Source organism: Zootoca vivipara, chromosome 5, assembly GCF_963506605.1.
Source record: "Zootoca vivipara chromosome 5, rZooViv1.1, whole genome shotgun sequence".
NCBI lineage: Eukaryota > Metazoa > Chordata > Lepidosauria > Squamata > Lacertidae > Zootoca > Zootoca vivipara.
The window spans coordinates 41,583,358-41,606,623 of NC_083280.1; the positions used below are offsets into that span (position 1 = coordinate 41,583,358).

At 41.6% G+C, this 23,266-nt stretch overlaps 1 protein-coding gene across 1 annotated transcript; it reads right to left on the reverse strand.

Moving 5' to 3' along the window:
* Positions 1 to 255: 255 nt before the first annotated feature.
* Positions 256 to 23,063, reverse strand: AMER3 (APC membrane recruitment protein 3). Its single transcript, XM_035133429.2, has 4 exons — positions 22,981 to 23,063; positions 22,694 to 22,800; positions 16,509 to 19,524; positions 256 to 537 (listed from the first exon to the last, which is right to left on the reverse strand). The coding sequence occupies exon 3, from the start codon at positions 19,501 to 19,503 to the stop codon at positions 16,510 to 16,512; it is 2,994 nt and encodes a 997-aa protein (XP_034989320.2). The 5' UTR covers positions 19,504 to 19,524; positions 22,694 to 22,800; positions 22,981 to 23,063; the 3' UTR covers positions 256 to 537; position 16,509.
* Positions 23,064 to 23,266: the final 203 nt, after the last annotated feature.

A 23,266-nucleotide genomic window follows, 5' to 3' on the forward strand; every position in this document is an offset into this window, starting at 1 on the left:
CCAGGACTGGAGCAAGATCATCATTAAAAGCATCAGTCACTTAAGCAGGGAAATGGATAGGGAAGCCGAAAGCTCAGAAGCTGATGATCATATTACTGAAGCTTACTTCTCAGTGGGATTTCCAGTCCAGGAAATAAGTGTGCAGCACCCATTTGCATGCAGAGAAATCCACTGTAAGCACAGAAGAAAATGTGCACAGCCTTAGTTGGACTGACCTTTCAACATTACCCAAACCAGGAGAATCTTTCTTCTATATTCTAAAATAAAACAATTTTCATCCAACTCAAAAAGACTGAATCTGTGGGCAAGCGTGTCATTATACGTTGCACACATCCATTCAAGGGACCAAGTGGCAAGGTGTCAAGAGCTTATGATATTAAGTTTGTAAAAATCCACATTCTTCTGGCAAGAGATTAGGAGGTGCATCCTCAGCAGTGTCCTCATGGGGTTTCTGTCTCCGATGACACCAGTCTCTTACCTCGTTCTGATACAGGTGAGAAATTGGCATTTGCAGAGCGTGGATCTTTAGCATCACTCCTGAAACATAAGAAACATGTGGCACCATGTTACAGTAATTCTATAACAATCCTTTGCCAAACTAGTCTACAATATGAAGAGTAAATTTGATTGTTCCAGTGCAGAATCCCAAATTTAACAAAAACTATGTTATTTTGATGTTATCCTCTTTTTGGGGGGGGGTAATCTTGGGGGGTGTTCTTGAAGCTACAAACATGAATTTGACCAAACTGCGGGAGGCAGTGGAAGACAGGAGTGCCTGGCGTGCTCTGGTCCATGGGGTCACGAAGAGTCGGACACGACTAAACAACAACAATCTATACCCATCATAGGAACGTGGGTGGTACTGTGGGTTAAACCACTGAGCCTTGGGCTTGCCGATCGGAAGGTCGGCGATTCGAATCCCCGTGACGGGGTGAGCTCCCGTTGCTCGGTCCCAGTTACTGCCAACCTAGCAGTTCAAAAGCACGTCCAAGTGCAAGTAGATAAATAGGTACCGCTCCAGCAGGAAGGTAAATGGTGTTTCCATGTGCTGCTCTGGTTTAGCCAGATGCGGCTTAGCCATGCTGGCCACATGACCTGGAAAAACTGTCTGTGGACAAACGTCGGCTCCCTTGGCCTGTAAAGTGAAATGAGCGCCGCAACCCCAGAGTTGTCCGCAACTGGACTTAACTGTCAGAGGTCCTTTACCTTTACCTTTTGTTCCCATCATATATATATATAATCTCTTCATCACCCAATCGTTAATAAAACCTATCAGTACAAGGCCTACCAAATCCTTTCGGCCAGTTTCCTATGGAACATACAGCCTCAGATATCTGAAACCCACTATGTAATGTAAATTGGGGGAAGAACATCCTGCCACTCTCACCATATGGCCTGTTTTATCATTGAGCTGCAGCACTCTATATTCCCCACTCTACAATCCCTGCTTCCTTTGTAGATTTGGAAAATGGAGCAAGAACTGGACACCAAGTAATGCATTATATCTCCAGAACTCTCACCAGGACATTTCTTCTCTTTCATCAAAATCAAAGGGAAGAGATGACAAGGCCTCCAAACTGATTTTTTTAAATTATTATGACTATATTTATTAATCAACCTTCACCAGCAGGTCCTAGGGCAGGATACAACAATTTAAAAATTCAGAATTAAAAATGATTAAAATGCAAATATGAAAAGCATATCTGCAGATTTTCGCATGTGAAGCCATGAGACGACTTCAGCAATGCACCCAACTTGAAATTCAGCAACCACCAACAGTGGTTTGAATTGTGGCATAATTATAAAAGTGCAGTAATCTAAATTGGTCTGAAGCAATTACATGACCTAAGACACATTTTCTACGCATTCTACACTTTGCAGCACATTTTGTCTTGTGTGAGGCTGCCCATAACCTGCCAAACTCTGTGTGGATACTGTGTGCATACTCAGTTCATTTCATTGCAGGATTGGGCCTTTCATATGCCTACTAACCTCTCATAAATTGGTAACACTATTTCTTACAGCAGAATGACATTGTCATCCCCCCCCCAAAAAAATGATGTGTGCCAGCTTTGTGTAAACAGAAAGTGTTATATGAACAAAATGTACATTATTAAATACTTTGTTGCAGATGTGTATTTTATCATAACACCGCCAGAAAACTAACTCCTGCAGCTATCATATAAATTGCTGCAAAATGTAGGTATATTGCTGGTTCTCACAATACTTTACCAAAGGTATGTGCTGTGCCTGGCAACAGAAAGGATTGTGTGAATGGGGCCTTTATTGTGGCTAAAATTCCTTGCTCATCATAAATCATTCTGTGACTCTGCAATCTTGTTGTGACTTTTGTCTATTCCTTAGACTAATTTATTCCTTAGGCTTCCTCATTCATGCATTTTTCTCCTTTCACATTTAAAGAAAAGCTGCTTATGCAGTAAAGTTTATTTCTGAAAAACTTTCCCTTCTTTGCATTGCCTCCTTTGCGGTGTGTGTGTGTGTGTGTCTCCTTTTATTTAATTTAGGGATCACCAACAGTCCTAAACTCTCTTATCCTTTATTCATCCATATGACTCTGTACTTTATTTTATTTGCCTTTTACAATATCTATTGTGAACATTTTTGAAAATTTAGATTTTGATAAATAAGCAGTGATTTAATAAATACATTCCTATTTTATATAACAGTACTTTGCACTTAATGTTCATTTTTTAAAAATGAATAAATTATGTAACAATAATAATATAATGTTCATCCACACAATCTATCTACAGTATATTACAGTTACTCACACCCACATATGCATGCATGGGACAAGTGCAGGTGGCGCTGTGGTCTAAACCACTGAGCCTCTTGGGCTTGCTGATCAGAAGGTTGGCAGTTCGAATCCACACAACGGAGTAAACTCCCATTGCTCTGTTCCAGCTTCTGCCAACCCAGCAGTTTGAAAGCACGCCCGTGCATGCAGTGTGAAGGTAAACTGCGTTTCCATGCGCTCTGGCTTCCATCATGGTGTTCCATCGTGCCAGAGGTGGTTTAGTCATGCTGGCCACATGAACCAGAAAGCTAGCTGTGGACAAACACCGGCTCCCTCGGCCTGAAAAGTGAGATGAGTGCCACACCCCATAGTCACCTTTGACTGGACTTAACTATCCAGGGGTCCTTTACCTTTATCTTTACCTTACACATATACATACATACGTATACAAATCCATGAATATGGATTCATGATTATGGATTTATATTAAATTTAATATAAAATTAAAGTTAAATTCCTCTCCTTCAGTACAACATATGTAATTTATGATGGAATACAGTTTATTCTTATGTGCCCAGTTCTCTTTTAATATAGATTACTATTGGAACCCACTTAGCTATTTCCTCTCTAATAATTTCATGAGGGTGCATCATTGCAATTAATCTAGTTTGTAATTGTTTCTAGACTTTCTTAATTAAGGGAGCAATCCTTTGATTCTATTTTATCCCTTCATTACCACTACATTTTTGCGTAGATACTGTATATTTATCTGGGTTTCCTTTCTGCTTTACCATTTGTGCACTCATGAGGGATACTTATCATGGAGAAACACCTTTCTACACAGTTTTGGGCCATTTTTGTCTTCAGAGGGTCATAAGCTATTCACCTCCTCAGCCTGACTTGATCTTGGAAGGCCAGGGCAAATATTTGTGCTACCCTCTCTTTTGTCCTACACCAGTGCGTTTTGGTTAGAAAACGAGAGGCATACCAGAAATTGAAGTTCCAAAAAAAAAAAATGTTAGTGACACTCTGCCCTCTGCTGGCTGAAATGTTGTTTTCCTTCCACCTGCTGCTTCTGTTTGTGGTTACCTTCCAATCTACAACCACAAAATGTGGCATTATATCTTAGGAGAAATAGTGAGCCCCTGCCAAGCTGAAGCCAAACAGAGTGAATCTGTCAAATTATTTAATGTATAAGACTCTACCTTCATCAAGGTTTTGCTTATCCTGTTACTCACTTTGTGTTTTATAGGTTCTATGCAGTGGAGGACATATAGCCTGGAGAATTTACATATATCTATTGAAAAGGCTTCTTAGAGATTGTGCATAATGTCCAAAGAATGTACAAGATGCAGTTGAGATATGCAAATCCCCCAGGGCCCATTGGAGATTGTGCATATTGACTGGAGAATGTACAAAACGTTCTTGAGGTATGCACGTTTACCTAGGCCTGCTGGAGAATATGTATATTGACTGGGAATGGTGCACAATTCCCTCTTTCATGGATAGATTATGAACACATATTCCATGAGGTGTGGTGAATGTGCACAATGACCAGCTAATATGCACACCAGCCACTTAACACACATTACCTCTAATAATGGTTGTGTTCTATTTTAATATTTCTTTCATAGGAGCATGCTATAAAACCATGGAAGAGACTTTCTCACATCATTTGGCCATGGTCATTCCAAATACGAAGCACTATATTTGGGGACAAAGTGGATGGAAAATAAATCTAAACTAACTAAATACATTACTGGAGGAGAGCAGGTGCCTGATGTTATCTACATCCCCTGTCTTCCTCCCTCTCTCCCTCCTGGATTGCTCCCCACAGATGGTGACCCCCTTGTGTGAAACAAATGGAGGGGAAGAAGACACCAGAACCTGCTCTCCCGTTGCAGGCCCAAATGGCCTGTGGGAAGGATCCTGGAGGGTAGATTTTGAAATGGACTTCTAGCCATTTTATTGTTGTGTTTTGACTTTACTCATAAGCCTCCTTAAAGGCAGGATATAAATGACTGGAATAAATACAATAAATAAATGGTTCACTCGGTGTTAGACTGTAGCACCTCTTTGCCATCTGCTGTGGTGTGTGCAGTGGGGCATCTGAACATTAACTATGTATGAGGAGATAGCCAGGAGTGAAGTGGCAAAACTAGTGCTATGGCTGCAGAGGGATTGAATTATTGATACGAAAGCTTGGCTTCTTTGCTTTTTCCTTCTTCTTTTTTTAAAAAAAGCTTCCCTCTTTGCTTTTGAATAATACATTAAATTCTGCGCCAGTAATGATCATTTTCGTTATTCTCTTAATATGTTGTGAGAAAGAATGAGGACAACAACAACCAAAGCTTTCTCTACAGAAAGACGTTGGATTGGCAGCTCAATCTTGTGAGTTGCTGCAGCAAAGATGCAGATAAAATGAGGACCCAACAACTGCTGAAAGAAAGGCAGTGTTTTGCAGTAGTTACAGTGCTAGGCTAGCACTAGGGTTCAAATCCCCACAGAGCCACAACGAAATTTGCTAGGTGACCTGGGGCCAGTCACTGCCTCTAAGCTGCACCTACCCCACAGGGTTGATGTGAAGATAAAAGAGGGAGGAGGGAAACTATATATGCAACCTTCAGCTCCTTGGAAGAAAGGTGGGGTATAAATGTCATTAATAAATGTGACCCATTGGGATACACTTTCCCTGCAAGCCACAAGAATGTTTCCTTTCCTAGGTGTCTCTTGTTTTTTTTTAAAAAAATAATTTTTATTAATTTTTAGAAAAAGAAAGCACATACAAAGTATACAACATAAACTCTGTCCCTTCATTTTCCCTCCACCCACAAGCCCACCTCTGCCACCAGTGAGACCCATGGGTATTGGGGAACAAAGGGGTCCATTTTAAGCTGGGTTTGACCTCCCCCCTCCTTCCTCCCCCCTCATCCCCCCCCTGCCACTGAGAGGACAAAGGCGGAGGATCTCTGGGGATTGGCTTATCCCCCAGCTATTTCTTCACTGTACTGAAAAAAAGAAAAACAAGGAAAAAAGGGGGGGGGAAGCAAAAATATAAAAAGGGGGGAAAAAAGGAGAGAGAGAAAAAAGGAAAAAGGAAAAATATTAATGGCTTCCACGACTCTCCTCCTCCTGGATTTCCCAACCTCTTTACATAGTTATGGCGGGTTTTCTAATCCAATTCAGAATCTTATTCTTATAATATTAACACAATCCTCCTCCTTCTTCATGCTGTCCCCCTCTGAGCCCCCCCCCCCCCTGCCACTGGGGTAGCCCGAGGAGTCCAGCAGTCAAAAGGTTCCATTTTTGTGTCTGGGTTTCCCTCCACCCTTCCCTCTCCCCTCAAGGCACCCCCTGCCACTGGGTACCAAGAGTAAGAAGGGGGAGACAGGCAGTTTTCCACCCAAACACCTCCTGATCACCAAAATTATTCAAAAACAAACTCTAAGCATATTTCCTCAGCCATTCTTTTTACTCCCTCCAGAAAGCTCTTAACCTTAAACTATAAAAATCTCTCCTTCCCCCCCCCCCCCAATGTCCCTCCTCCCAATTGGATCAGCATATCCTTTAACAGGCCAAGATTCCGACACCGTTGTTCATAAACCAAAAAAAGTACCTTAAACTAAAAATTTTACCCTTTCCTAGGTGTCTCTTGAACCCTCATTCCAAGGGGGCTTTTGTGCTCTTTCTAGGCATCCTACCCAACAAGCTGTGTTATGTGGACTCTCCTTTCGTGGCTGCTAGCAGCATAAGGAAATCAAAACAGCTACGTGTAGGGATGCATGCCTGGGGACTGACAGTAGCAAGAGTGGTCATGGACTGAGACAAGTGGGGCTGATGGCACAGGCAGTGCTGTGGCATGATATTTCGTCGTGTGTGTGTGTGTGTGTGTGTGTGTGTGTGTGTGTGTGTGTGTGTGTTGGTGCAGGGGTGTGTGCTGAAGGCATACCCCCAACATTATTTGTTTATGTTTGTTCCTTCCAAGCACAGTTTTTCATTGGTTGCCTTTGGTGGCATAGTCACTGCCACATTTACACTGATTTTGTCTTTTATAGCTGTGTGTTTCCCCACTCCCTGAATAGGTATTGATGTCCATTACACCAGCATAGTGGTGCCATCCCTGCTGCAATTGGTGTATACAGGATTGCTCTGCTAATGTATTGATGGTATTATTTCAACTCAGCTAAGCCTCAGGTTACTTCTTAACTTTTACATCTCTATCCTTTCTCTCTCACAGCCTCGTTTTTGTTCTGGAAGCCATTGTGTCCCAACATTTTCCCTCATCCTTCTTTGCAATTATTTAAATACTGTACTGGTCAACCCTGTGCCTTCTCTTCTGATCTTTTGGCCTCTGATCTCTTGCTCTCCTGCCTCCCCCAGGGTGTTGTTGTTTAGATTGTATGCCTATGGGCACAGTCCTAGTAGTAGTAGTAGTAGTAGTAGCAGTAGCAGTAGCAGTAGTAACAGCAGTAAAAAGGTAAAGGTACCCCTGACCTTTAGGTCCAGTCGTGAACGACTCTGGGGTTGTGTGCTCATCTCGCTCTATAGGCCAAGGGAGCTGGCCAGCATGACTAAGCCGCTTCTGGCAAACCAGAGCAGCGCACGGAAACGCCGTTTACCTTCCTGCTGGAGTGGTACCTATTTCTCTACTTGCACTTGACATTCTTTCAAACTGCTACGGTAGGTAGGCAGAAGCTGGGACCGAACAACGGGAGCTCACCCCATCACGGGGATTCGAACCGCCGACCTCCTGATCGGCAAGCCCTAGCCTCTGTGGTTTAGACTACAGTGCCACCTGCATCCCTAGCAGTAGTAGTACCGGTAATAATAATAAATATTATTATTATTACTGTATTATTATTATTATTATTATTATTATTATTATTATTATTATTATACTTTACCGCCCATGTATTTTGGAAAGTTTTTTGTCTCTTTGTCTGTTCTCTGCCCTTAGGATATTGTAACGAATTTTTTCATGAAGGTTTTTGAGATCAAGAACCCGGTTTTTGTCTGTGTGTTTCCCACAGCCCTGCCCACCCCAAACCCCATCTCGCCTTGCTTTGTATCCAGCCCAGCATTCAGTCTGAACCCTGCCTTGCCTTGTGTCTAGCTGGACTGCCCCAAGGTCACCTAAGGAGCTTCATAAGTGAGGATTTCAATCTGGCTCTCCAAAGTCCTAGCCCAACTTTTTGGCAAAAAACATCAATTCTCACGGTGGTTTAATTATCCATTCTTCTTCTCCTCAGAGAACCTTACAAAATGTAGTTCTGTGTAGGGAACAGGGATCTCCTAATAACACTCGGCACCTTTAACAAACTACAGTTCCCAGAATTCTCTGGAAGAAGGTATGACTGTTAAATTGTATAACGTTGCTTTAATTGTATAGTGCATATGGGGTGTTGATCATGTTTATTAACTTCAGGGAGTCTGCTCTGAGGAGGACTAGCACTGAATACCACACATACACACACACACACACACACACACACACACACACACACACACACACATACTGAGTTTAGATGGTCTACTGGTCTGACCCAGAACAAGGCAGCTTCCTAAGTTCTACAGAGTACCAAAAATAAATAAACAGCAACGAGAGAAGGGAAAGATCACGGCGTACAGTAGATTTACTTGCCAAAGAGCAGCTGCTAAGAAAGCCACAAAAGGGGAAAGCAGACCAGGGATTCAGTACCAAATTACTACAAAAAGGAATGTTGGGGAGAGAAGCAAATGCCCTCCCAAATTAAAGGAAGGGGTGTCAGGAGCACAAAAGGAGCATTAATGGAGGAATCTCAGAAAACACAGAGGGCAAAATGAAGAAAACAGACAAGGAGGCATAGAGAAGGGGAAAGATAAACGGAGCCAATTCAAGCAGCAAAGTCAAATAACAGGAAGCCAAGAGAAAAGGGGAGATCCCCAAGCAGAACACCTGCCTGGCCTGTAGCAGATCCAGTTTGAGCCTCAACACCACTAGCATTTCATCATGAATGTAGCATTTAGTTGGGCTTTTAAATTTGGACGTGGGAGAAAGATTCTGAATGGCATCCATTTATTTCCTGCTGCAATACATTGCAATAATATTTGGGACTTCTGGATTGATGCCGGGGGGGGGGATTTCTGAAAGGTGGCACTTCGTCCTGGATCTTAGGCAAGTCAATCAAAAAATTGCAGATTTTTTGACATTTTGGGGGGGGGGAAAGCTTTGGGGATTGTCTAAAAAAAGCATCAAACATTAAAAACTTCCTGAAACAGGGCTGCCTTCAGATGTCTTCTAAAAGTTGTGTAGTTCTTAATCTCCTTGACATCTGAAGGGAGGGTGTTCCACAGGGAGGGAGCCACTACCGAGAAGTCCCTCTGCCTGGTTCCCTGTAACTTCACTTCTCACATTGAGGGAACCACCAAAAGACCCTCAAAGGAGGACTTCAGTGTCTGGGCTGGACAATTGGGATGGAGACGCTCCTTCAGGTATTCTGATATTATCTATCATTTCTCAGGTGGCCTTCTTCTCAAATTAAGAATGCCCCGTCCACCCAAAGAGTGGGCACGATCCAGCCAAAGTAATGCATTTCTACATCCCATTGAATCCAGTGGGATAGACTTTAATGTGCACTTACCTGTCCCACCAAAATCTATTGTGGCTTATATTCGTTCTTTATTATGCCTACAGTGGGCACAGCAAAAAAAACAAAAAACAAGCAGTAATAGCACTGTAATCTTCATGCTGTTTGAGAAGGCTTGCCTTGTCCTAACTGAATTCACAGGGTGGTCTGTCTACTTGGGATCATTTTCTTCTACTTTAGAAAGCTTAATCCAATTTCAGTGCAATTAGTAATGTAGTTCTGTGGGCTTCTTTTCCACTAAAAGTTTTGGAAGAGCATTAGGATTGATTCACATGACCTAGTTACGAAAAAGCTGATGGGCAGAAGGGCTTTGGCTGCTCTGGTAGCACCAAGCAGTTTCCACTGAAACCTCTGCTAAAATAGGTTGAAGATGCTATCTTTTCACAGAGGTTTCAATGGAATCTGCCTGGTGCTGTTGGAGCAACAATGCTCTTGTACTGCAGTTCCCAAATGCCCAGCAACCAGCTGGCTGCCAGGTCCTCGGGAAGCACTGCACACTGGCCCCATCCCCATGGGCCAACTTTGACAGGTAGGCAGGGCAACCTACCTGAAAATCACCTGGTGTCATTATGGCATCAAATGATTGAAAGGTGAGTTCTTCTGTCCACCTCTCAAAGTTGGCCTGTAGGGATCGGGCCAGATACAGATCTGATCTGTCAGACTAAAAAGGTTCCCCACCCCGACCTAGTATGTAAGGAAGTCATTATCTGTGTTGCCATTTTGCCCATCATAATCATAATTGTAGAGCAGGAAGGGACTCTGAGGGTCATCTAATCCACCCCCAGCAATGCAGGAATCTTTTTGCCCAATGTGGGGCTCAAACCCACAACCCTGAGCTTAAGAGTCTCCTGCTCTACCAACTGAGCTATCCCAGGAGAAATAGTATGAAGTACTTAGATGGCCATTTCAAGCTCTGATCCCTGATGAGCCTCTGCTGACCTGGCTAGTGTCAAAAAGTCACTTTGCTTGCCATGCGTCTGATCTCATGGTCTAACACTGAGATGGCAGCATCATAAGTTCTGTGAAGTAAATGAGACTTCCTAATTAGCACACCTAGGATTAGGGATGGAGGAGAATGTCATTTCCATTTGCAGACAAACTGAACTCATCTGCACCTCCAAGACTAATAGACAGCTTGGAACAGTATTACCCTTTCAATTTCGTACTTCTCTGAATTTTGCATTATAGGAATGCATATAAATACATTTTAAAATATGCCTTTCAGGTGGGGGGGGGAAATACATTTAGAAATGGCAGGTTAAAATAAATATTCAACTATGTATTTTTAAGTAAGCATTTAAATCTGTATTTAAATCTTAACTTTTGCCCAGATTTTAATTATAATTATAATTACAGATTAATGAAAAAACAGAACACATGCAATATTGGCACGAAGTGAAACAGACTTACTCCACCATCCCTACACTCCTTAGGCTCCCTGACTTCACACATTGTTCACTGTGTCTGTAAAACTTGTGTCTGCAGACAGCAAATTGATATGCCTCTTCTTTGGCGATCACTCGTAGCCGAGTAAGAGTGTCTTCCATAAACACAGTTTTCTATGTCATACTACTGCTTTTGCCAGGGAGCTGAGTTTGATCATGGCAGCCTACCATGTGTACAGATGGAGGAGAAATCAAACATTTGCCATGTAACTTATGACGAGACTCTGAAAACGTTCAGAAAGAAAAAGCACACCAGCTGATTTGCCTTCTGCCCTCTGGAATCTACTTTAATAGTCTTCGCAAGGTAATGTAATGTACTAATGTAAAGCCATCTACCCAGATTCTTTCCCTGCCTCCTGTTTGTCCCCACTTCATTTCTTAAACATACTGCATCCTATTCGATATGGTTTCTAAATGTAAACCCAGTTATGGCGGTATTTGTCAAGGGGAAATATTTAATTGACAGGCTTTGAAGAGGTAAACCGTCTGTACGTTTTATCTTAGGGTATTCTCCACTTCGCCTATTTTAATATAACAGGAATAGTATTGTGATCTCTGCATCCTCATCGCTTGGACAATACAACTGCACACAGTTTACATTTTACTATTTCTTTTTTAAAAAAATCAATTCATGAAGCTGTAAAAAGAATGTATAAAGCAGATCCTGACTACAGATTTGCAACAATCATTCACACCCTTGATCTACAGCAGGCTAGCTAGGAATATGCTTTAGTGCTCTCCAGCATTGCCAGAGCATCGCAAGCCAACCCTGTAAGCCTGTATCCATGGAAACGTCCTACTGAAATAAGAGGCATGATAGCAAATCAATCGTTTTATTTTGAGAAAGGGCTATAACAATGTCTCCAAATGTCTTATACAGCCCATGTCCAAAAAAGCCTACATCTATTTAATTAAAGCAGGGGGCAGGGGAGATTGCTCTTTTAGACCAGTTGAGGCTAAATATTATTTGCTGTGACAATCAGTGAACAAGTCAGATGCTGACAGTACAGTGAAACAAAGCCAAAGCTGGAAGGAGCAATGCTTAATGAAGTATAAAATTGTTTAATTTAGCATCTATTTTTTCCTTTCTGGGCACACGCTAGATGACGCTCAAAGCATGCCTGTGGAGTCTGGGGCACATCACCGATCGGATACTGGTTATCTAGTTTGGAAGCAGTATCTGGTCTTTCTGGTAGCAAATTAGTATCCAGTATCATGACTCCTGCCCATGCAATGATGCAGTCTCCATCAGGTGCCATGTTGCCAGTTTTTGACTGACCCCTGCTCCTGTGTCTTCAGCAGCAGCTTGATGTCCAGGAATGCAAAGCAGCTGTGAGTCCTGCAGGGGGTTGGACTAGATAACCCTTTAGGCGCCTTCCAATGCTACAATTCTAGGATTCTGTTATTCTTATTTCTGCTGACTGAGCTGCTTTTAAAATCGCAAGAGCATGACAGGCCAGTTTCCCCTCAATTACTTGATAACCCTACTTGGAACATGCTGCTTAACTGCAAGTCTTAAGATTTGGGGATGCTTTTAAAAGCGGAAATATGCATAATTTCTCTTAGTAGTAACACACAGGGAAGAAAAGTGGATCTGTGAAGAGATGCTATTTTTTTAAATGCCAGTTTAAGATAAGATAAGATAAGATAAGATAAGATAATCTTTATTGTCATTGTCCCCATGCGGGAACAACAAAATTACTAGTTACCACATCAACTCAGATAAAGCTCAGATATTTAAAGGTTTTGACTTTTAAAGCCCTATGTGGCTTAGGACCCTCATACCTACAGGACCACCTCTCCTGGTATGCCCCACGGAGGACCTTAACATTCTGGAGATTCCGAGCCATAAGGTGGCTAGACTGGTCTCAGCTAGGGCCAGGGCCTTTTCAGTACTGGCCCTGACTTGGTGGAATGCTCTCTCACAGGAGACCAGGGCCCTGCGGGATTTGACATCTTTCCTCAGGGCCTGCAAGACGCAGCTGTCCCGCCTGACCTTTGGGCTGGACTCAGTCTGACCCCTATGTTTTCCTCCCTTATGGTTTTGATCTGGCCATTTTAAAATGAGGCTGCATTTTAAATTTTTAAACTTAAATTGTATTTTAACTCGAATTTTAATTAATTGTTTTTCTTTCTTTTATGTCTTATTGTAATTTTACTGTTGTTAGCCGCCCTGAGCCCGGTTTTGACTGGGGAGGGCAGGGTATAAATAAAATATATATTATTATTATTATTATTATTATTTTATATTGTTATATTCCACATAATCCAAAATTACTACAGTTATCTGGCCACCAAATATGAATACCCCTTATTAGGACAAAGGTTTATGCATATAATCTCATGAAGAAGCCTGAGTACTTTTGCTGTGAATAAAGTTGGTTTTAGATTATGGATTATGTAAATGCCTTTTCTGAGAGCTTCATTAGAAATCAGTGATATCATCTTTGCCTTGAGGTATTTCCTGTGCTGGTGGCTGGAATAACAGCCTCATGTAAGTTCCGAGATATGGTCTACCTTCCTCCCACTTCCAATATGAATGAAATCTAAAAAGAATACAGAAATGCCAGACACACCTCACAACGATCTTATAGATCTGCTCTTGAGAAATATTGTCAGCCGCAGCCAATCAGTTGGTGGTACACAGGTAACTGCTGCCACCATCTAGAAACATAAATAATAATATATGATTGCATAGATCTGATGAGATCGTAAGGACAATGATCTCATCTGTTGTTTTCAAAAGGTTTCATGAAATGATGCATTTCAGCCAAATTACCATGCAATCGTACACAGTAGTAGCTCCTCCTAACTGGTGTGCCAACTCAAGTAAGCCATCTCACATGCTACTTTTCCCGAGCAAAAATTATCTTTTCTAACATATAAATGGCATCACACATAGGTTCTGGGGCAGTTACACAGAACTAGGAATCACTGCATATACAAATTCCTTGATCCGTGTACTTGGAGTGCCAAACATACACTAATATTAATAAAAAAAATTAAAAAAAAAACAACAACAAGCATATAGTTTAATCTTCATAGTGAAAAATGTAACATAGGAAGCAATCTCGAAGGCATGTTAAAATGTGGGTTGATTCCTATGTGTGGTGGGCCAATGAGAGAATCATAGAATCACAGATTTGGAATGTACCCAAGGGTCATCTAGTCCAACCCCCTGCAACGCAGAAATCTCAGCTAAAGTATCCATATCAGATGGCCACCCAACCTCTGCTTAAAACTCTTCAAGGAAGTGGAGTTGTATTATAGCAAAGCAGCCTGTATGTCCAGGTTCTGAGTTTCTCTTTCAGATGTGTGTGTAGAGAAGTAATAAAATAAGAACATCAAGACTTTTGTATGTAGTCATGCTATAAATCAGGTGCAGGCCAAAATTCAGCCCATGTCACACCAAGACCTCCAATTTTTTTATGCATATCAAAAATTGTGCAAATAAACCTTTGCAGTACACCATTAAATTAATATCTAGAATATCCTGTCAATTCTTTTTCCAGAGAGCAAAACGTTCCTCGGAAAGTTAACTATAGCATACAAACTGTAATGACATGTCTCTGGTCTGGCAGGTGTCTACGCTGAGAACTCGTGGCATGCCACAGCTGCTAGTGAAACAACGTATTTGAAAATGCCCCAAGTCAGTTTGTGGTACAATCTCATAAAGCACTAGTATAGGGTACATTACCACTTCTGACAGCTGTGTCTGCTTTGCTTCTGCTTTCTGCAGCTACCAGAAAGTAACTCATGCCTAGAAAAGATTTGTTTCCTGCTAGGTCCACATCAGCACTTGGTTTGCCTCTGCCTTTAGTCCCTCTGGGTTTTCTCATGAAGGCCGCCCACAACATTATATCTAATCATTTCATCAACCACCACCGCCCCTGCTACCACATTATTGCTGTCTTGAGGGGCTATAGCAACAAAACCAGGACAAAAATAAAAGAGAACAGCCCCCTCCAGCCACTATTTTTATTGCATCTTCAGGACGATTGGTGCTCATGATTACGCTATTGGGGCGGTCACACACAACCCCACTGTTTGCACCTGCAAAACCTTTGGGGTGGTCACACTTCCAATCAGTGCATTTCCTGTAACTTTCTGTTGAAATCCTGTAATTTTATATAGCACAGACGTTCTGGTTTATTTTTGTCCCACTTTCATTGGGCTATAGAGCAATAATGTGGTAGCATTTAGGAAGCATCACAGAACAAACCAAAAGAGGGAAAAGAACATCACCATTAAAGCACTACTGTTGGGTCAGGGGCATGTTGCAGAATACACCTGCAATAAAACACTAGTCTGGAGGGTATAAGGAGTAACGGGCTTTCAGGAGGAAGTTACAGGATATGCCCTGGTTGGGAATGACCAAGAACTCAGGCCAATATAAGATATTGAATCTTATATTGGCCTGAGTTCTTGGTCTGTTTTTTATTGGTGCATTTACTAACAATAACTCCAATTTATTTAACTCTGGTTGGGAATAAAGCAGTGTGACCACCCTAACACTTACACAGGCATACAGTAAATAGTATTGAAAGTGGGATTACATCCTCCAATTTTTTTTTTAAAAAAGGGCATAGGCTACATTCTATATACATCCTAAATAGTTATCCGTAATGTCTTTCTGCTTTTACTCCTATTCCAAATCCGGCACATGTTTCTATGTTTTAAATGCAGGTTTATTATTAAATGTGGGTGGCACTGTGGGTTAAACCACTGAGGCTAGGGCTTGCCAATCAGAAGGTTGGTGGTTCAAATCTCCGCAACGGGGTGAGCTCATCAAAGTGCAAGTAGATAAATAGGTACCGCTCTGGCGGGAAGGTAAACGGCTTTTCTTTGCACTGCTCTGGTTCACCAGAAGCGGCTTAGTCATGCTGGCCACATGACCCGGAAGATGTACACCGGCTCCCTCGGCTAGTAAAGTGAGATGAGTGCCGCAACCCCAGAGTCGTCCGCGACTGGACCCATAGCTGCCAAGTTCTCCCTTTTTTTAAGGGAAATTCCCTTATGCTGAATAGGCTTCCTCGCGAGAAAAAGGAAAACTTGGCAGCTATGACTGGACCTAATGGTCAGGGGTCCCTTTACCTTTAATCCCATTTGTTTACTGTGTCAATGTGTAAAATAAGAATAAATTTATGTTGTTCCATAAATAGCAACGTAAAAAATGAACAATTTATTTATGCCATGGGGTTTCTTGAACCTGACATCATATATGACAGCAGGTGTGGGAAAGGTGGGTGTGGTTTTCTCAAAGTTACCTGGGGGGCCAGTCCCACCCGCTGGTTGTCTGCAGCAAACACAAGTCTCTTCCAGCCAGGTGACTAAGTAAGCAAAGGTTACAAAAGAGTGCCGTCTTTTTATGTAGCCAACAAATACCTTATGTCTGAGCATGCAGACTAGCAAAAATGTTTGTAGGATACCAGTTTTTCTGGATTTTCTTCACAAATTATATTTCCACATCTCTCAGTAATCAGAGGTAAATTAACCTAATCCTTGCTAGAAACTTGCTAAAACGGGGGGTAGGATTTTGGGGGACATGTTGGAGGGTAAAAATATATGGACATTATAAATAATAACCCTTCAGAGCCTTTGTCTATGGCAAAATGAGTGGGCAGGAAGTGCCTTCCTAATTGGTCTCAATGCACTTAGGGTCTTCCTTCAAGGACTCACCTTATGACAGCAAGTCATCATGGGTCTTCTCCATAACTGCTCTCTCTTTGGTAGCATCCTCTAAAAGTGGAAGAGTGGACACCTTTGGCAGTACTTTACACTGGAACGTTGAATAACCACGTAACGGTGTGCTGCTCTGTGTAACTTCTTGGTCTTGTGAATGTTTCTGCGGCAAAGCGCTCCTTCTGCAGAAAGGCTGTGAAAAGCCACTAGTTGTGTCTGAGCAGATGGAACCAAAGAGTGGCAAAAATGTAGGCCTGCAAATGTGTGCCATAGTGGTAGAATTTTGAGCACTGAGTTCAAATCTGAAATCTTTGATATAGGACAGGGCTTGATTATTCAACTGGGCATATTCAAAGGGTAGTTTGTTTTTTGCAACTGGGCCCATACAGTTTAGCATACTTGTGTTTTTCTGATCTTCAAAACAAATGAGACCTTCCTTTTGATCCGCGAGAGACGTAACACTACTGCCAGTATTTGACTCAATGTTACAGTGGCTTGAAGGAGGGCTGGGAGGACCTTTTGGGCTTGGGGTTATACAACTACATTCATTACGTATTTGGTTTGTGAATTGAACTATTGCGTCTGTATCACTGTTCACATCATTTCCAACACCATCATCTTCCAAGTGCTTACTTGCGGAGTCATGATTGATCTTTAGGGAAGCAACCTGAGTGACACAATGTTCCAAAAGCCTCATTACATTAGTGTCCCTCTCCTTGGATGTCTGGCTGATCTGGCTTTGGGAATGACTGAGGTGCAGTGCCTCTGTTGGCTTGTCACATTCAACAGACCAGGTTTGATCCTTCATCTCATTTCCCTCTCCAGTCTCTAGAGAATCTGGAGAGCTTACAGCAGTCATGTAAGAAGAACACGATTCTGCATCATGGTTATCCATTACCAGTGGGTTATCATCAGTTGGGCAAATTGTCTCCAGATTCAAAACTTCTAGTGAAAGAGTTTCATTGCTAGGATCTGTGCATTCTTCTACGAGAGATATCTTCTCCATTAAAGAAGAGCTCATTAGGAGATCATCCCAACTCTCTGATCTCTGTGTGTCACATGATGTGCTATTGTCTGTTGTGAGCCCAGATATTGCACTCCAATTTCCTTCCCTGTCTTGAGAACTTTCTTGAGTTGAGCTGCACGAAGGAACGTCACTTGGGCTTTGTTCAGTTCTGTCCGCTGAATATACCTCAGTTCCATTTTTGCAGTCAGCTGAAGATGGCTCTGTGTTGTTTTCGTTTTCCTCAAAAGCAGATTTACACGTGTTTTGGCATATGCTGAGACCGGTGGGCACCGGCTCACCATCTCTCTCCATCTGTGGTGGAGGGTTCTTGGGAAAGTCTTGGGGGGAAATCAAGCCTGGGTTTTTTCTCAGCCAGTTGATGATCCCCATGGTCAGGGAGAGCTCTGTATCACAGAGCTTAAGCAAGCATTCTTTCCCTTTCCATGTGCTGTGAAGGAATCCTTGGCTGATTATGTCAATGGCTGGTTGAGAAGCCATATTTTCTTCTGACCCTACATGAAAGCTGTAAATTGATAAAGGGATTTCAATTGCCTTTTCTGAGGTGCTTTCAGACATGCATAGGTCATCATCTAGAACTGGGCTGATCTGAGCCTCATTGGGATCATAAAATAGTTCATAAAGGGCATCGCCACTATAACTGTCTCTTGGAAACCTACCTGGTACCCCAGGGGACTGATCCTCCCTTATTTCATCATCTTGCCCAGGAGAAAATGAATCATAGTATCCTTCATCACTGGTTGACATCGATTCCTGGTTGTCACTCTTTGGGGTCCCTGTATCTATGGAACTCTCTTTGGAAGAGTCGGGGGAAGAAAGCAGATCAGTCACTGAGGCACTGGTCTCATTTCTAGACTTTCCCAGTTCACTACTGGGTATTTTCAGAAGCCTCCTATCAAACAGGGTCTTCTGATGCAGCTGCACTGACTTGTTGATGTTGTCCCAGAGTTTTGCAAAGTCTGCTGCTTCATTCTGGGCTGGGGATGCAAGCTGTTCCACTCCACCTTGAAAGGATCCCATAGCAGGACTATCTTTCTTTTGCGATTGCCTGAGCAAGATTTCTTTGCTAACCTCCAGTTCCATATTAGCTGAGCTCTCGTCTGCGAAGATCTCTCCGCACCCAGTAAGAGAATCAAAGCTCTTCAGGGAAGCAACATCTTCGCACAGAGCACTGGGGTACTCATAGGAGGACTCTGACAGCAGCTCGCCATCAGAACATTCTTGTGCCAAACAGTCAGCAGAAAACGTTTCTCCGGCTTTGAAGAAATACTTGCCGAACCTGCCTGCCAACTCTGACTTGCAGCCTGGAAATGGCAGCCTTTTTTGTTTCTCTGACAGCAAGGAAAGACTCTCCGGCTTGGTTTTTTTCATGTGAAATATATCCCGGAGGCCTTTTTTGGATCGCTTCAGGGAAATCCTCTTCCTTGGGATACTTTTTGCAACCGCTGGCACAAAGGGCACCTGTGGCACAAAGTTTCGGTAATCAATCATCTGCTGTGGGCTGTTCAAGAAGTGGCTCGAGCTGCCCACCGATTCTTTCTTGCTGCTAGAATTCTGTGTGTTCCCAATTCCAGAAAAGCTGGCGCTGTTGATCATACGCCCTTTACTTCTCCCAGGAGCTGCCATGCCTTCCTCTGAGATCTTGTTATTGTAGCTGCTGTGTTCAGTTTTGTCCACACCTCCCAGAACACAGTCATGGGTTTTACTTTTCCTTACTGGTTTGTAGAAGGAATCTGGGAGCAACAGGATGCTCTCACTAGATCCAGTCTTGATTGAGCTGTTGGAAATGCTATCGCTTCTATCAGCAGGAAAACTTGCTTTTTGGATTTCAACTGCAGGGTGGCTCCTTTCTCTTATGTCTATTCCTACATTGCCCTTTTCCCCAGGACTCAAGCTCACTAAAGGTAATTTCTCATGGGTCAGCTGCATGCTGGATTTTATAAAGGTTTTTCCTCTTTTGAACTCCATGTTGTCTCATCACATCTGGATCTACAATCAAAACAAAGAGTAAACTTAAGGAGTACCTCCAGGATTCACCTGGTGGCAAGCAACCATGCTTCTTGGATACTTTGTTTAAAATCATGGTTTTAAAAGTTTAAAAGTTTTAGAGGGAACATGGAAGCAAGAACTTGTATAAATCCTAGATGTGTAAGTTTTGCTTAGGGCATTTTGAGCCTTTGCTTTTTGACTTGGGTGGGTATAAATAATAAAATTATTATTATTATTATTATTATTATTATTATTATTATTATTACCCACCCAAGAAGCAAAGGCTTAAAATGTCCTAAGCAAAACTAACACATCTAGATTTATTCAAATTCCTGCTTCCATGTTCCCTCTAAAATGACAATAAGTGAAGAGGCACTTAGCAGCTGACTTGGCAGTGTCTGTTCAAATAATGTTTCCTGATCCAATCAGGATGTTCAAAGTGGGTTGTGGCAAGGTCAGGAAGTAACTACTCTTGCCTCCTTAGGAGTGTGCTGTGCACTTTGAATATCCTGGTTCTAGAAGGATAGTACTGTGCTGCAGAACTGGTTTAGTCCTTTGTGCAAGACATTTCCACCTGCTGTATTGTGCTTGAAGAATGGTTGTTTGGTCAATAGCGACTTGGATGTATTTTGTTTTTCAAAATTTAGATTAACTTGATGACCTGGCCCTTAATCTCCCTGTTCCATCATGACTCTTTCAAGATTAGACTGTTACTATGATCTGAAAATAGCAGATTGCTCCACTGAAGTCAATAAAGCATCATAGTTTTTAGAAAATTTGTTTACACTATTTTTTTATACTAAATTTATAATTTTCCAGCTACAAATAACAATCATAGCTTGCTTTCCATTGCTCTCAGATTCTGCTGTCATCTTTCATCAAGCTACAGCTTTCTATTCACCATTTGCAAACTGAGCCATATGACCATTTTTGACATAGTGAAGTTACTCCAGATTTTCACTGACCTTTTGAATATTCCAGCATCTGGTGAGATTGTATGCTCTATATCATATGACAGAAAACATTGGGATCTTTCTAAGTTATTCTCAAAGTAGACCCATTGAAATCAATGGACATGTTAGTCCTAACTCAATGGATTTACTCTGAGTATGACCCCATTACAGGGAAACTAGCTAAGCTGTGTAAGTTTCTATCCCGGAGTTTGTCAGACCACTATTCATCATACCAAAATAATGAGGAAATTTGTAACCGTGCCAAAAATAATTGTGTGAATCAATCCAAGTCTCCTTAAAGTAAAGAGCAATAGATTGGCTAAAATACAGCACTTTGACTTAACTGGAGTGCAGATCAACCTACTTTATTGTCAGGATACAGAGAAGCACAATATGTTGTCATTTTTGTGTTTTTTTAAAAAAAGATTTAACTTATCAAAGAATCAAACAAATAAGTCAAAGCGATGTTGGTTTTATGCTTTACCATGTATCCTAGACACATAGCTGCCAAGTTTTCGTTTTTCTCGTGAGGAAGCCTATTCAGCATAAGGGAAAATCCCTATAAAAAAGGGATAACTTGGCAGCTATGCCTAGACAGAGTCACTGAATTAAAGCTGCAGTCTTTAAGCCCCATTTAACTTAATTTGGACTTACTTTTAAGTAGACAGGTATAGTGTTGCATTAAAAATTGCCCATTTGAGAGCTGCCATTGGATTTTTATATGTATTGGTATTCAGGAGCTGGACTTATATCTAGAATCTCAGATTACTTTTCTGCTTTTTGATGCTTGGTTATAAGGATTAGGGGGGGAACAGCTTTAATCATTGAAAAAAGGACTGTAGTTTTCATTCCTTTTTTCTAAAGCTTCTTTTCAAATTGTGCATTTGTCACTGTCACAATTTAATTAAAAGATTTAATCATTATCTCTCAGTGTGCTTTAATGGCAATTTATTAAAGACATTATTCATTGAGAGTGTTGCCTATTCTATTTGTTGTTATGGTATTTTTTTAAAAAAACAGCTAAGATGAAAATGGCTTGGGAGTATTTACATATTTTTATTCTCTATTTTAATCCTCACATTCTAAATGCAAAGCACATGGATATCACAATTTTTGTATTTTACAGTTTAATAACTGTATTTATTGATATTAAGGCTTGTAGCCAATTTGACAAATTACTCTTCTATTTATTTAGAGTGTGGTGCAGAGATACATTTAAATAACTATTGATCATCTCACTGCTCAAACTGATTGCTCTAATAATAGCCTCTCTATTTCCCTTTGAAATAAAAATTGAAAAAAGGTGACACAATGGATTTTTATCAGACAAGAATGTTATTTGTGTGTTATTATCATCATTCTAAATAGAATCATGCAACATAGGCTCCCATTCTTAAAGCACCCTACATGCTTGGAGCACTGTTTTCTTTTTGTTTCATCAGCCCTCTTTATCATCTGCCTCTCTAGGGTAAAATAGCTTTCTAATTTGAATATCATTTTAGGTCAGTCTCTGATTTCCTCATGAATTGGCCAAAACATGTAAATCTCCATTGGGTTTTTTTCAGGCTTAATATGCTCAGAAAATAAAAATTGCAAATCCTCTGAACATTTAAACTGTTTATATTTTTACAGTATTGAACCTACCTGTGTAGACCTTAATTCCCCCCTCAGTAAAGTATAAATGAGAAATCCGTATCTTAAATTAAGCCAAGCCAACTGTTCATTTAAATGAAGGATGCTATGTAGCTGGAAAAGGCCTTAGTTATCACACATCTTCAGTTTTGTGAGAATAAATAACCCAGCCATATTGGGGGTATTACTGTTTCCCCCTTCTTTATAGTGCAGGGTACATACAGTAATATTTCCAGACAATCAGCACAATGGATAGCTCCCTGTGTCAATCCTCTGATCGAAGAAGAATTGCAATAATTATTCTTTCACAGCTAATGCAGAAATCAACGACTGAGGAAGAATAACAGCGCACAGGAATGCGGGCAAGAAATTAATTTGCTTCGCAAGATTTCCTTCATGCCAACAGTGTGCTACGATAGTTTATGCAGGTCTTCCTCGCCCCTCCTTGAAGCTGAGAGATTCCCCCCCCCTTCTTCACACCTTATGGAATAACTGCATGGCAGCCAGCACAGTAATCTAACCAATCACTAGCCTACCTCCAGAGAGAGAGCTCAACAACAACAACAAAAATATTTGCAGTATACCTGAGAGGAAATCAGCATTTCATTTCTGGCTGTATTTTTGGCAGCCCGCTGTATTAGCCCGCAAAGCTTCCACCCTGCCAGATCTCATCACCTTTGCTGTTCAGTGCCTACACAAAGAATGGAAATGCACATTAAGGTCCGGCATCAGAAAGAAGGGCCACGAAGAAGCAACTAGCCCCAAAATAATCACACACACACACTGCCACTGGGACAAAGAAAAACAAACACACCACACCCTTGCACCAAAAACCTAGTAAAAAGCCAAGGCAACAAAATATCCCACTCACCATGTTTTACCATGCCAAAAGCAGAAATCTTTGTAGTTATATTCTTGTTGCTGAGGCTGCTAAGTGTTTTATGCAAAAGCTCCTGCAATGCATGTGAGACTCTAAGGGGCTGGTTGCTTCTCTTTGCTTCTTTGCTCCTCCTCCTCTCTCTCTCTCTCTCTCTCTCTCTCTCTCTCTCTCTCTCTCTCTCTCTCTCTCTCTCTCTCTCTCTCTCTCTCCCTCCCTCCCTCCCTCCCTCCCTCCCTCTCCTCTTCTTCCCCAGCTTTGAAATATTCCCAGGTATTTG